Raw genomic sequence first — 15,031 nt, 5'->3', positions numbered from 1 at the left:
CAGGTAGGCATGCATAGAAAGTTGCTTCATTAAGCCTGGGTATTTGAAGGCTGCAATTCTAAATCTACTGGGATAACTGGTTTGATTACCTGTTGAAGCCCTTTATTATACAAAATCTGTAGTGTTTGGCTTGTGAATCTGGTTGGGGGGGGAAAAGACTTTACCTGTTGCAGCTACTTGCACAAGATGCTCGTAGGTAAGGAAATAATTATTGTAAGAAATATAGGAAAGGGTTCTAGTCTGAGTTTACAGAAGAACAAGGCAGTTGTGCTTGCTCTTTTGTTCTCTCAAAGGATAGTTCAGAGATGACCACTCATCTTGAGGTCTGGAAGAGAAGTGTGAGAAGGAGGTTTTAATGAGGATGCAGCCTAAGATGTATCAGTCTAAACAACAAAGAGATACATAGAGAAGTCAGCATGGTGATAAAGGTACAGGGATAGTTGGGGAATCTGAATGTTACTCACTTTGTCTGTCTTTGTCTTCATGCAAACTCCTCTTTATGCAAGTTGAGTTGCTCCCAAACTTCCAACAGAACCCCTTTAACAGTCCCATTGAATGCAGCAACACTTTCTTCTGAGGAGGCATAGACTTTATTTATTGATTACACCAATGGATATACTGCTTATGGGACACAGGTAGCACTGTGGGTTAAGCCACAGAGCCTAGGACTTGCCAATCAGAAGGTTGGTGGTTCGAATCCCCACGACGGGGTGAGCTCCTATTGCTCGGTCCCTGCTCCTGACCACCTAGCAGTTTGAAAGCACATCAAAGTGCAAGTAGATAAATAGGTACCACTCCAGCGGGAAGGTAAACGGCGTTTCCGTGCACTGCTCTGGTTCACCAGAAGTGGCTTAGTCATGCTAGCCGCATGACCCAGAAGCTGTACGCTGGCTCCCTCGGCCAATAAAGCGAGATGAGCGCCGCAACCCCAGAGTCGGCCACAACTGGACCTAATGGTCAGGGGTCCCTTTACCCTTTACCTATATACTGCTTAATATAAACAATATCAAAGTGCTGCATTACCTAAGAACAAAACATGCCATAAGAGCTGCATACACATTTTGTATAGAAATTAATTCACGTTCATCAATGGTGCACACAACTGGGTCCCACTTCAGAAAGCACGGGGGCTGAACAGGAAAGACTTATGCAAAGCGCTGCACATCTCTTCTGTCCATATTGATGTGACGGAAAAGTGCTTAGCTTTATTTGGATGGTGCCCCTTGTGTTAGCATAGAAAACTGTACTATACCAAGTCAGAACGCTGGCCCACTGAGTTCAGTATTGTCCACACTGACTGGCGGCAGCTCCCCAGCGTTTCAGAGGAGGAGCATTTCTAGCCCTACTTGCAGATGCTGGGGACTGAACCAGGGGCCTTCTGCATGCAAGGCAGCTGATCTCCCACTGAGCTATGACCGCTCCGTAAAGTTGCTGGATGGTGTTCTTCCCCATATACCTCACTGCCGCAGGCCCAGCTGTTCAGCTCACCTTTCGAGCAGGCAACGCAAGGTACACTGGCATGCTGGGTTGTCTGATTACCCCTTATTTCCTGTCTTCCTGATGCAGCCTTCCAGCAGTGCTTGCAGTTGATCAGGATGGAGGCAAGGCTCCTTTCCCCTTGCAGCCTGCATTTCTCAAGGAAATATATCATCCTCCAAATCTGCCTTTCTTCCATCTTCTACCCATGACAGCAATGGCTCAGCTTATGCAAAGCAGGGCTTCCAATCCTCTCTGGCTGCTTCCAAAGTCAATAGGCTGAATCTGGTTCTTAGTTTCCAAGTCACGTAGAAGAAAGGGGAGGGGGAGAGAGGAAATCAAGGGGAAGAAACGAGCCAAAGATAATTAAATGTGATGGGTTAGAATGGAATGGTGTTTTTCCTCTTCTGTTCTTTTTTTGCCTAGTGTCAAAATTTGGTTTCTATTAAAATATGTAGTCAGAGCGACGAAGGTCATTCAATCTGTGTTTTTAATTAGGCTTTGCGTGAAATTGCTTGTAAAGGGTTAATCAGTGAACTGTCAGTGCTATAGCTGTCAGATCCAGAGTTTCCTGGGGAGAGGAATTGATTGCTAAACCACTTGTAGCCTTGGAAGAGGAGTAGGGTGTGTGTGTGTGTGTGTGTGTGTGTGTGTGTGTGTCCCAATAAACTCTCGCTCATCACCCTTTAAAAACCACAGCTCCCAAGATTCTTTGGGGGAAGCTGTTGTTCTAGGAAAGAAAGGCCAGCTCCCTTGTCCTGTCTGTTGAAGTGGCATCACAGGGCTTTAAATGTGTGTGGATGTGGCATAAGTGGAACATCCTCCTTCTATTGCCCAAGATAGAATCCCCTGAAAAACTATTTTCTCATTCAAAGCGGAAGTTGACTGACAAGCTTACAACTATTAATGCACATTACTGGGGGAATAGGAAGGCTCCCTGGGAAAAGAAAAAGCCACGCACCAGCTCTTCATAATAGCGTAATCACTTAGCATTGATTTTCAACGGAGGTTATTGACCCTATTATCATCAATAAGGGCAATGTACTGTGTTGCTGCAGGAGAGAACATGCCAGTCGATAAGGACTCTCTGTTCTCTTCCTAGGAAACTTAAGAGTGAGTTACAGGCTTGCTCTCTGTTGCAGAGCTACCCAAAATGCATACGTTGGAAGCAGTGATAAAGCACATAGCCGTGACAGAACCCTGTAATTTTTAGCTGTCAAATGTGCTTCTCGTATAGTTATTTAACTTGTTTATCTATTTGGTAAGATATCTATCCCACCCCTTCTGCACTGCATTTGCAGCGCTCAGGGCAGCTTACAATTTAAAAGGGCAAAACAAGTCTGGCAGATTTAACACTAATTAAAAAGGAGTGGGTCATATTCAGCTAACCTAAGTTAGTCACAACCATTCATTTAAATGGGTCTACTCTGAGTAAAAGTTATCTGAATACAATCCAGCACTGTTGGGCTGTATTCAGCTGACTTTTGCTGAGAGTACACCCTTTGAAACTAATGGTGCTGAGTTCAGCATGTCCGTTAATTTCAGTGGTTCTGCTTTAAGTAACCCCCAGTTATTTAACAATAAAAGGAATAAGAAGGGTGGCCAGTACAGCAGGTAAAAGAGGTTAAGAAGAGGTTGTCATTAAAACTCCCGAGGCCAAGTGCCTGCTGTAATATTATTATATTATTCATTTAAAATGTATAAATGTTTCCCAAAGCTTTGATGCAGCTTACAGGAAAAAACCCAATGAAATCATCACTAAAAACAGTTAGAAAAACAAATTTCAAGCATTCAAAAAAAAAGGAAAACCGAATCAGAGCCTCCAAATGGAGGCCTGGATTAATGGTGTCTGGGACAGAGCTCTCTTGGATCATGTTATGCAGAGAGGGCTATTAGGGGTCTCCCAAGCCACTGTGTGGAGCGGCCAAAAGTGAGCTCGCTGAAAGTGGGGTAATGCATGAGGTTCAGGATCCTTGCACTAAGATGAATGTGCACAGGCATGAGAGCAGAGTGATTAGAATATTACCTTCCCCTGCTTCTGTTCTGTGTTTTGCTTTGTACAGTGTAGAGCAGAGGTGTTGTGGTCCAGGGTCATAGTGGGGGCGTTGAAGACCCATTACTGTTTCTGCCGCCAGCATTCTAGAGCTGCCCAAACAGCACGAAAGAGGAGCTTTTCAGCCACTGAGAAGAAGTCTTCTCACCTTTTGTGCTGATGGAGGCCAATCAGAGTGAAAGATGGATGAGTCAGCCACCGAGGATTGGCTCTCAGGGTCACTCTGGAGAGGGTGTGTGGGAAGAGCACTGGGTGGGAGTTGTTCTGCATGCTCCAAAGCTAAGCTTTTAGGAACAATGGGAACACAAGGAGCTTCAGTTTGAAGAGATTGGTGTGCAATTTCTGTTATACACAATAGAACTTCAGGGAAAACACAAGCTAAGTCACTCTGAAAGAAGATAGAGTAGTACCCCAAATGATTTCTTCATGCATGTACACAGAAAACAATAGACCTAGCTGGTAGGCAACACACAGAGATCTGCACTGATCATTACAATGCATCCCTGATTATTCTTATTGTGTAAGATTATTGCATAATCTTAGAAGGGGACCTGATTGTGGCAGTGGCGTAGCGTGGGTTGTCAGCACCCGGGGCAAGGCAAGTAATTTGCCCCCCCCCCCCCGCTGCACTGTCCCTCCCCCAGATAGTCCCTCGCTCTCTCTCCACACCGCACCGCACACCTGGCACCCTCCCCTCCACAGTGGCTGGCGACCCGGCAGCTCGGATCGGATTCGCACAGCCAGCACTGCAGTGAGAGAGAGTGAGTGAGCCAGGTAGGGGCAGAGAGCTGAGAGTGCGAGCGCGCCCCCCCCCAGATGTTGCGCCCGGTGCGGCCGGCCCCCCTGCACCCCCACGCTATGCCACTGGATTGTGGGTGGGTTTGGTTGTGAGAAGGTCATGACTGTGGCTATCGTGAAGGGACCCTGTGCTTCTGATTTTGCCACTGCAGTACTGCTGCAGAGTATAATAATCATAATAACAATTTTATTATTTATTCCCTGCCCATCCGGCTGGGTTGCCCTAGCCATGTATGGCAGAACATGGCTTTTACAGGGAGGAAGATGACTGGCTGGACCCCAGCCGAGCAAAAGACTCCCAGGCCATTCGGCAGAGTTAGGCTCGTGATCAGTTAATCCATGCCATCTTTTCAAATGCAATGACAGGTACCCTGCCTGGGAGCAAGAGGAGAGAGCAAAGCACCATTCCAGGTCTTGGGGCTGCAGCAGATCTGGTATAAGGATGCCCTGGCACTCCACGCTTGTTTAACACCAGTCAGCGAGTCGGAAGTCCACAGCAGTCGGAAGCATGAAGTAAGCAGCAGCACTGCAACTGTCTTTCTGTTCCACTGTTGAGTAAGAGCCGCTGTTCTTTGTTCGATGCCATAAATATGCCTCCCTAAATTTAGAGAGGAGGCCCTCTAAAACGCCAGTGGGGTCTTGAACCAGGGAGTCTGGCGACCAGGCCCATGACTACTGGCATCAAGAGGGAGCTGCTGGCCCCGTGGTGTCTCCAAGAATGTTGTTCATGTCCACAGGCTGCAGAAACTGAAAAGATCTGTAGCAATAGGACAAACAGAAACTGATAATAGGATGAGCAATAGGGCACCTCCACAGATTCTTCAGCCGAGGGTCTTAAGTCAGAATGATTGCAAATGACTTTGTAAAAGCCTTTTTGCAGACCGGTCACAGTAGAACACCAAGGCATCTCACCATCAGCACAAGGGCTAAAAATATAATGGGGGTTTCACCAAACTGGCAAAAGTAGCAGGAGTGGGATATTTAACCCTTCCCTGTCTGCAAGTTTCCTCATGCTCAGCTGCTGCCTGCAGCTGCCTTTCCCCACGAGGCAAACATGCATTCAGAACGTCAGCTTTAGGTGGCTGGTGAGGCTGAGATGGGGGTTTAAGGTAGGGCTGTCAGGGAAGAAAGGGGTGATAACACCCCCCCAAGATTATAATAAGCTTTGGCAGGGGCACTCACATGAATTTAAATATTTTCACTTTCCCTTTGTATATGAGATGGATGAGGGTTTTTATTTTTATTTTTTTAATGTCCAAGAAATGTGCAATGCCTGGGAGCAGCTTATTTGTTTAGTTCTTACTGTTCTGGTTTTGTTTGGATTTCCCTCCCTTGCTTTTATAATTGTATGATGATATGGTTGTAACCTGCCCTGGGACCTTCTGGCGAAGGGCAGGTATGAAATCTTATCAATAAATCATCTGAAGCATTGGCAAAGAAAAAGAAAAGCAACAAGAAAGCCCAAGCACCTCCTATTTAGAGGTAATATGAAAATTCGTTAAATTCACTTGCCCACCAAAGACTAATACGGTTTTGGGGAGGGGTGTTTTCACTCTGCCCCATCCCAAGAATTTATGAAATTTGGCTGGACTGAATACTTCAGCCTATCACTATTTGAAACCCTTTCATCTTAGCCTCTTTTCCCCCAGCTGAGCTTCTGGATTCTTGGACTCATGGATGCATGAAAGAGGATAGGAAGTGGGGAAGTGTGGGGGAGGGGCTAAGCACATCTCCTCCCACTTGCTGCTTCTCTTCTACCCTCCTCCTTGACAGTTTCCAGCTGTTTGGCAGCCCAGGTGCCGAGACACAGGTCTGTTGTCACCATGGGTCTAATTTAGTTGGGAATATTTTACAATACTTTTGGTGTTCTAGGATGCTTGCAGAGATGCTATATGCTTTCTCAGTTACAATCACATGGATGCTGAAAGCTGTACTCATCCACAAGTTAAGAGTGTGCATGACTTGCTAACTGGGAGTATATAACAATAAAGTAAAGAAAAAAGCCAGGCACAAGGATTATCTAAAAGAGCATTGCCTCAAAGCTGCAGGGCACCATGGCTATTGGCAAATTCAAAATCCTGCACTCCCTTTACCTTCTAATTGCTGGGGTTTTTAAAAAAGAAGTGCAGGAGACAGAGAGCAAAGAGGGTAATGATTAAGGCTTCAGTGTGTATTGATCATCCGAGGAGAATCACCGGAAGCTACTAATATTTTGACACTTCTGACTTAAGCAGTTTAGTCCAATGTGGTGCTTAATATTTCAGTGGTGTTTAAAACCCTTCACCCCCTCCCCACCCTGGCTGCAGCAAGCATTTATCATCTGCAGCTGAGGACCTGGCTGCCAGAGAGCAGTAAAGGCCACATTTCCTGCAGTGTGTCATAAAACCCGTAATGTGACAGCTGTGGCTGCTGTGCTCTCCGCTCCCCCTCCTCTTTTGCCTGGAGGAAAGTGATTGATGTTGATTAAAAACTGCAATAAACAAATAAAGGCAACTTTCAGGGAGAAGGGAATTTGGGGGTCCTTAGAGCAGCTGGGCCCAGAAGCACCCACCAAACAGCAGCAGTTTTCAGATGATAAGGGTGCAGGTCCACGCCATATGTTTAAAGCACATCCAATGTGCATGTTGTTGTTGTTTAGTCGTTTAGTCGTGTCTGACTCTTCGTGACCCCATGGACCAGAGCACGCCAGGCACTCCTGTCTTCCACTGCCTCCCGCAGTTTGGTCAGGCTCATGCTGGTAGCTTCGAGAACACTGTCCAACCATCTTGTCCTCTGTCGTCCCCTTCTCCTTGTGCCCTGAATCTTTCCCAACATCAGGGTCTTTTCCAGGGAGTCTTCTCTTCTCATGTGGTGGCCAAAGTATTGGAGCCTCAGCTTCAGGATCTGTCCTTCCAGTGAGCACTCAGGGATGATTTCCTTAAGAATGGATATGTTTGATCTTCTTGCAGTCCATGGGACTCTCAAGAGTCTCCTCCAACACCATAATTCAAAAGCATCAATTCTTTGGCGATCCAATGTGCATGGCTTTCCCCAATGAATTCTGGGAACTGTGGTTTGTCAAGGATGCTGAAAATTGTAGCTCTGTATGGGGAAACTATGGTTCCCAGGATTCTAGGCAGGGAGAAGCAAGGGGCTGCTCAGGCTAAGAAAGAAGGGGACTGGGTGGGATGGGGAGCCAGTGTGGTGTAGTGGTTAAGAGCGGTAGACTCGTAATCTGGTGAACCAGGTTCGTGTCTCCGCTCCTCCACATGCAGGTGCTGGGTGACTTGGGCTAGTCACACTTCTCTGAAGTCTCTCAGCCTCACTCACCTCACAGAGTGTTTGTTGTGGGGGAGGAGGGGAAAGGAGAATGTTAGCCGCTTTGAGACTCCTTAGGGTAGTGATAAAACGGGATATCAAATCCAAATTCTTCTTCTTCTAAGTGGGAAGATGAAAGAGGTGTGTAAAATTATCCAGTGGTGTGGAGACTGCTGCTAGAGAGAGGTTTTTCTCCTGCTTCCATAGTCCTAGAATAGGAGCCATCAAATAAAGCTGAATGTTGGAAGACTCAGAGCAAGCAAATGGAAGGACGTTTTTGCACAGTGCATAGGTAAACTGTAGAATTTGCTCTCACAAGAGGCAGGGACTGTCATCCACTTCAATGGCTTGGATTAGACAACTACATGGAGGAAGAGACTTATGAGTGACAACTAGCCATGATGGCTGTGTTTTGCTTTTAGCTTCAGAGGCAAGAAGTATCAGAATATCACTTGCTGTGATTCACAAGTGGGGTGGATGCTGCTGCACTCGGGTTCTGCTTATGAACTTCCTTCAGGCATCTGATTGGTGACCTTGGGAACAGGAAGCGGGACTAGATGGGTCTTTGGCCTGATCTGGCCAGGCTGTTCTTATCAACAGTTATAGCAGTTCAACTAAGGACTCTGCTGGTTCCTTGGGGCACCTGGATCCAGCTGTGCTGAAGAACAGCAGTACCACCTTGGAATGAGGAGCAAAAGGGCCAGAAGCATCAGAGATGGTAAAAGGCAGGCTGGTGCTCTGATGGCGTGGCAGTCTTCATGCCTAATGAGTGGGACACATTGTTGGAGGAACAGTACTATAGCGGAAGCCCAACCCCTGCTGGTTCCTCAGGTCACTTACTCAGGACCACAGTGCCTTCTCTGGTTGTTCTGGGGGGTGGCAGTCCTTGGTGACTGGTGCCCATTGTGCCTGGTAGGGTGGAAGGCAGGGAGCCCAGCAGTAGGGGGAGCCAGAGCCAATGACAAACAGAGCCAACTCATTCTAGTTTTGTCTCCATCCTCCCTCTCCCTGCTGAGTTCTCTAAGGGTCAACACTGAAACTGAGGAGGAGAAGCTGACAGCCAGGGGCACCCCTTAAACTGGTTGTAAGCAGTTAAGGCAGGTGGTGGCTGGCGGAGGACAGACTGAGCTTGGTCAAACTGTGCCCCATTTGCTCTAACCAACCAACCAGCCTCCGCTGGTGGCACTGCAGTGTAGGAAATACCATGCCTAGTAGCTCTGTCAGCCTGCAAGCTGCCTCAGTGCCCCAAAAAAACAAGCCTCCTGAGCCCCCTGTTGCTTTACAATGAGCTTTGTATCTGGTGTTTGCTTTCTCTTACAAAGGTGCCTTCAAAATTCTGTCTGCCAGCAATGGATGCCGTTGTTCCTCTTCTTATTTGAGGCATTTGTACAGCTGACATTCATACCAGTCGAGAGAGAAAACCTGATGGGAAACGCATAAACCAAATCTTTCCGAAATGTCAGTTGCAGCAGAGAGAGAAAGCAAATAAACACCCGGGCGCTGCTTTCTCCTTTGGCAGCCTCCCTGGGGGTTCTTTTGTTGCTTGGATTTAACTCTCCAGCCTTTCTTGGCAGTGGCGACATGCAGCATCTCTGTGACCTCCTTTAAAAACACTTTAATAGACACCTTGTGAAAAAAACCTGACATGTTTATCTCGGCAAGTTATCTCCTTGGGGACCGTTGCCTCATGGATCTCTTCATGTGGCAGAGAGCTTTTTTGTTTAAGAGTTGGAGGAAAGAGTTGTTTAACAATGCTTCATCTGCTGATGAGTTCAAGGTCCTTGCAGGACAGCCTTGAAGAGTATTCAAATAATATATACCTGCTTTTAGCTAGGTTAGTTCTCTCAGATAAGGAGAAGGATGTGAGGGAGAAAGTCTTACTCATTTGATCTCTGTGTGGACGTGTGGTTGGGGGTCCTGTGCCCTTGCAGAACAACACCTCAGAACCTTCTAGAACTAACAAGCATGAGCAAGCACTCATGCCCCTGTCTTGAGGAACATATGAAGCTGCTTTATCCTGAATCATTGGTCCATCTAGTGCAGGCTTGTTTTCACTGACTAGAAGCAGCTGTGAAGAGTTTCAGGGGTCCTGTGCCCTTGCAGAACAACACCTCAGAACCTTCTAGAACTAACAAGCATGAGCAAGCACTCATGCCCCTGTCTTGAGGAACATATGAAGCTGCCTTATCCTGAATCATTGGTCCATCTAGTGCAGGCTTGTTTTCACTGACTAGAAGCAGCTGTCAAGAGTTTCAGATGGGGGAAGGGCATTCCCAGACCAACCCGGAGATGCCAAGAATTGAATCTAGACCTTCTCTGTGTAAAGCAGATGTTCAGCCACCAAGCTATTGGCCTTCCCCTAAAAACTGATTCTAGTCCTCATGGTTCCAAATAAATGGCTGATGAAACTAGAAATGGCTGATATAAATAAGGAGATTCATTATACTGAGTCAAGCCATTGGTCCATGTAGCTCTGTACTGTCTTCACCAGGGATGGGGAACCCGTGGCCCTCCAAATGTTGTTGGACTACAACTCCCATCATCCCTTTCCATTGGCCATACTGGCTGGGGCTGATGGCAGGCAGGTCACAGCTTCCACATCCTTGATATACACTGTCTGGCACTAGCTTTTCAGATTTCCTTGAGATTTATTTTCTGTCCATGCCCATGATAGTCCACTGGAGTGCCCTTTCCTGTTGGGTGGGGGGAGACAAAAAATTCTGCTGGTAACATCTAAGAAAGGATGTGTTTCACAGTCTGTTTATGAACTATGCACTATCTTTTTGATTTAGGCGATTAGAAATGTTTGTGATTCCTATACTACCCACTGTAAACAAGTCTGCTACGTACTAATGCACAAAATATGGGAAGCAGTGCTGAGCTGTATTAAGATGCTAATAAAATCCCCTCCACTTTTATGTCCCAGAATACCATTTCCACTTTGCTTCTCATTCTAGGTATTTCGTTTGTTACCAGAGGACCAGGCCATTAATCTTGTGTTCCTTTTTTGCAGCCCAAGAACTCCCTTCAGGGAATGTCTCTGTTCCATCAGCAGAGCTCCATGTTTCTCTCTCAAACGTCTCTCTTGGATGTTATCTGGTGGAAAGCACAACTGGACAGTCACATGCGGAATCAGTCATACCCCTTCCTTCCTGAGATTCCTCCCATCCACATCAGCCGCTTTGCTACCCTTAACTCAGATTCCATGGTAATGTATCCATGCTTTGCCTGTTTACTGATGCTGACATGGGATGGACAAATTTGTCAATTTCCATTTCTCATTTTTCCAATTTTATGTTAGTCTTCTACATTTGCACATCAATTTGCAATTTTAAAAAAGTCCTCATGAAAATTCATCTGGATTTGAGTGCAATTTCCCCCCTAATATGTTTTAATGCAATTTTGTCTAATATACACATTTTTGCAAAGCAATTTCCCCTGCCATGATGCATTGGATTTTTAAGCCCACCATCTCCTAGTATATGCATTTTTGTACATATCACTTGGCTGGGGAACCGCATTGCAAAATCTGGAATAGTGTGGATTTCAAAGGCTGGCTGTGTTTCAGTTCTCGTACTGTTTCAGAAATTAAGAATTTGGAAGATTTAGCATCAAATGTGAACTGAATCAAACTTCTTCCCCATCCCTACCAATGGCAGCACTGCCAATAGTTTTAATCATGGTTAAACAAAGAAGGAGTGGACTGATGGATTGCACAAGCTTTCTCCCACCTGCTGCGGCTCAGAAGCCCAGGTTCAGCTAGGGGCTGGCATAACCATCTCCAAGAGCCTTTCATTCCACAGAGCTGGCATGCTAATGTAAGCAGTGTGTCTGCCATGAAAGCCTGGAAGGATGGTGGAGTGCTAGCCTAGGCTCCAGGCCAAAGGGCTGCCCCTTTAAGCCTCCGTGCTCCTCAGTGAGAGAGCCCAAGATGTGTAGTAAGGGAGGAAACAAAAGGGTTGAGTTGAGAAAGAGAAGCTATTGGAACAGGTTGTCTGCTCCTTGAGCTCTGTCCAGGGTGCTGAAAGACCTGCTTTTCTTAACCTCCTTATTCTACAGCAGGGGCCAGAAAACTTTTTCAGCAGAGGGCTAGTCCACTGTCCCTCAGACCTTGTCGGGGGACGGACTATATATTTGAAGAAGAAAAAATGAATGAATTCCTATGCCCCACAAATAACACAGAGATGCATTTTAAATAAAAGGACACATTCTATTCATGTAAAAATATGCTGATTACCGAACCGTCCACGGGCCGGATTTAGAAGGCGATTGGGCCGGATCTGACCCCCGGGCCTTGGTTTGCCTACCCATGTTCTACAATCTACAGGAACCCTATCCCTGATGAAAACTTTTCTCTGTTTCTGGCTTCTCTTCTTTCACACTTGAGGCTACTTGCAGGATTAGTACCTGTCTGACTATACCATGAGATATGCCTCACACAACAACAATAAAAAGGAGGGGGAACTGTCCACTAGGGCACAATCCCTTGAGAACAGCCATAGCTCAGTGGTGGAGTATTTGCTTTGCATGCAGAAGGTACCTGATCCAGTCCATAGAAACCCCAGAGAACTGCTGCCAGTCAGAGCATACAGAACTCAGCTAGGTGGTTTGGCCTGCTATAAGGCAGCTTCCTGTGTACCTAAATTCTCATGTGTGAATGCCACTGGAATTAATAGAGTTGATAAGAATACAGTTTCCATTTCAATTGAATTTATTTATTTATTTACATTCCACCTTTTCATATCAAGGTGGTGCACACACCTCTCCCCTTCTCTGAGTAGACCCACTGAAATCAATGAAGACTGAAATCCATTTATTTCCATGGGAACACTCTGAATATGACTTAGATACAGCCCAATCTTATTCAGTCCAAGGTGGATGAGTTTACAAAGCAGTTTGGATGAGCCATTGTGGCCATTAGTTTAACAGCAAATGGCCTTTTAATCCCCAATGCATAGTGCTCCCTTTGAGTGTAGTCACAGATCTGTAGAGATTCTGGGTGCAACATGCTGGAATTTCTTCCTGCTGGGTTTATTTGCCCAAAAGTGTCAATTAGGGCAAATGGTGCCACTGGATTTAGCTCGGTCTCCCTAGCATCGGACTGGCTGGCACAGAAACAGCAGAGGAAATGATGTGTCAGTGACTAATGCCTCTGCTGCGCCATCTCTTCTGATTTCAATCCTTGGCATTCACTGTACTGTCTTTATTCTCAGTCCCTGCCTTTGAAGAATCAAGATAATTCACAAACAACAGCTCTCCCTTTGTGCATTTCAGGCGCTGGAGAAGGCCTTTGCAGTGCCAGCTGGGTTTTACTGGCAGACCGTAGAGACGGATGAAAAATACTTCCCCGGCAGCAGTGATATCAGAGAGAGCAGCGACACGGATAGTGAGGTACAAAAGAACCAACTCCCACCCCACAAAATATCTGCCTCCTTGCTTCTTCAGAAAGCCCAGGTCATTCATACTGTGCAGGCCTACATCCTGCCAGTGTTAGGTCATTCAGAGGTCATGACAATTCTGTATGGAAATGAGAACTTCCTAAAGCAGGTGGCCCTCAAAAGACTGCCTGTGAGAAAGGTTGTCCACCCCTGCCCTAAAGAAACAACCAGGAATACATTATTTCACATTATTCTATCCTGTATGCCATGATCATTAATTCAGAGGCCCAAGTGAAGTGAAGCAGCTGACCAGGGAGCTGGGGGCCTTCTTTGTGGTGTCACCACTGTTGTGGAATGCCCTCCCCAGAAAGACTCTCCTGAAAGTTTCTTTATGGTCATTTCAGTGCCAGGTGAAAACTTCTTTTATTCTACCAGGCCAGGTCTTTGTCCAGGGTCCTGACCTGACCTTAGTTTCCAGTCTATTCAGGAGCCCTGGGTCTACCACTCTCCATCTTGCTTGGGCCATCACTTGATCTCAGTGGTGGGTGTCACTGTGGTTCAGGACAGATGGACCAGATAGATCCATACCTTCTTATAACCCTAAGTGTCCAGATGATTTTTACAGTTTGAACTGGTTACAACTGTGAGATGATCTCTAGATAATGTAAACCAGGGACAGGGAACCTATGGCCCTCTAGATGTTAGTGGACTCCAAAATCCATCATCACTGTCCATAGGCTATTTTGGCTGAGGGCGATGGGAGTTGGAGTCCAGAAACATCTGAAGGGCCACAGATTCTCCATTACTGATTCAGACAGAGCCAGGGCTGAAGAGGGTTTCAGAGGCTACTGGCTTGGGATAAGGCCTCATGTAAACAAGTTTTGATAGAATAACCTGTGGGTTGCAGAAGCAGGTGCTGAGGTCAAGTATGTCCTTGCAAATGATTTGCAGATTCCAGCTTTATTTTTTATTATTAAAAAATAGGATCAGCATCCTTTATGCGATGGGGAATTAACTGCAGGATGGTTTCTTATCAGTCAGTTGAAGGCAAAGTCAATACACGGGGAGCTGTAATTAGTTTGATAGAGCAGAGCGGGTTTTATTCTTCTAGCTGGAGAAGGCTTTTTATTACTTTAGTAGATTTATAACTGTGTTTATTATAATGGAGTAAACCTCAAGATGCCTTTACGGAGAAGGAGCATTTGGTAACACTCCATTTCAAGTGCCCGATAATGATGAATTCATTGGGCGTTTATTGGCATAAGAACAAAGCTAGTTCTTGGAGGTAATTCAAAATAAAGTGTTATAGGAAGAATGCATATCCTCTAGTCAACCCAACCATTAGAAAACAGCTATTCTTTCAGGAGCTAGACCCGCACACTTCTATAGAAAATGTTTTGTTTCGGTCGGTAAGTTTGAAATCAGATCAAACACAATTCCAAGTGAATCACATTCCTAATGGTGTCTTCATTTCAGCTGGTGGTGGAAGAGTGAATACTTTGGGACCAGCAATGTAAGTGCAAGGGATTTAGGATAATCCTAATCTCTTGCAAGGCTGGGCTTAGAAAAACAACTAAAGCCAAAGGGTATGTGCCATTACAGTGGTACCTCGGGTTAAGTACTTAATTCGTTCCAGAGGTCCGTTCTTAACCTGAAACTGTTCTTAACCTGAAGCACCGCTTTAGCTAATGGGGCCTCCTGCTGCGGCTGCGCTGCTGGAGCACGATTTCTGTTCTCATCCTGAAGCAAAGTTCTTAACCTGAGGTACTATTTCTGGGTTAGCAGAGTCTGTAACCTGAAGCGTATGTAACCTGAAGCATATGTAACCCGAGGTACCACTGTACTGTGTAGACCAGTGGGAGTTGGTAGCCCAAAACATCTGGAGAGAGAAAGTTGGGGGAGAGATGGATCTGTACTAACTGCCAATGGCTCCCCAAGATTTCAGAGAGGGATCTTGTTTTTTGGCTTCATCCCTTTCAAAAAGGTTGTGTTAAATCTGTGAGGATTCTCTCTCTCTCTGAAATCTGAA

At 45.9% G+C, this 15,031-nt stretch overlaps 1 protein-coding gene across 1 annotated transcript in view; it reads left to right on the top strand.

The window, feature by feature from the left end:
• The window catches only part of DNAAF8 (dynein axonemal assembly factor 8), an 89,867-nt gene that overhangs the window by 35,140 nt on the left and 39,696 nt on the right, over positions 1-15,031 (top strand). Inside the window, 3 exon segments of the mRNA XM_083412628.1 lie at positions 4,694-4,840; positions 10,638-10,832; positions 12,899-13,015. Coding sequence (XP_083268754.1) covers positions 4,694-4,840; positions 10,638-10,832; positions 12,899-13,015 — 459 coding nt within the window.

Source organism: Podarcis tiliguerta (assembly GCF_965153285.1).
Source record: "Podarcis tiliguerta genome assembly, chromosome: 14".
In the NCBI taxonomy this organism is placed as follows: domain Eukaryota; kingdom Metazoa; phylum Chordata; class Lepidosauria; order Squamata; family Lacertidae; genus Podarcis; species Podarcis tiliguerta.
The sequence above is the reverse complement of the archived record's forward strand: the minus strand, read 5'-3'. Positions and strand labels throughout refer to the sequence as shown.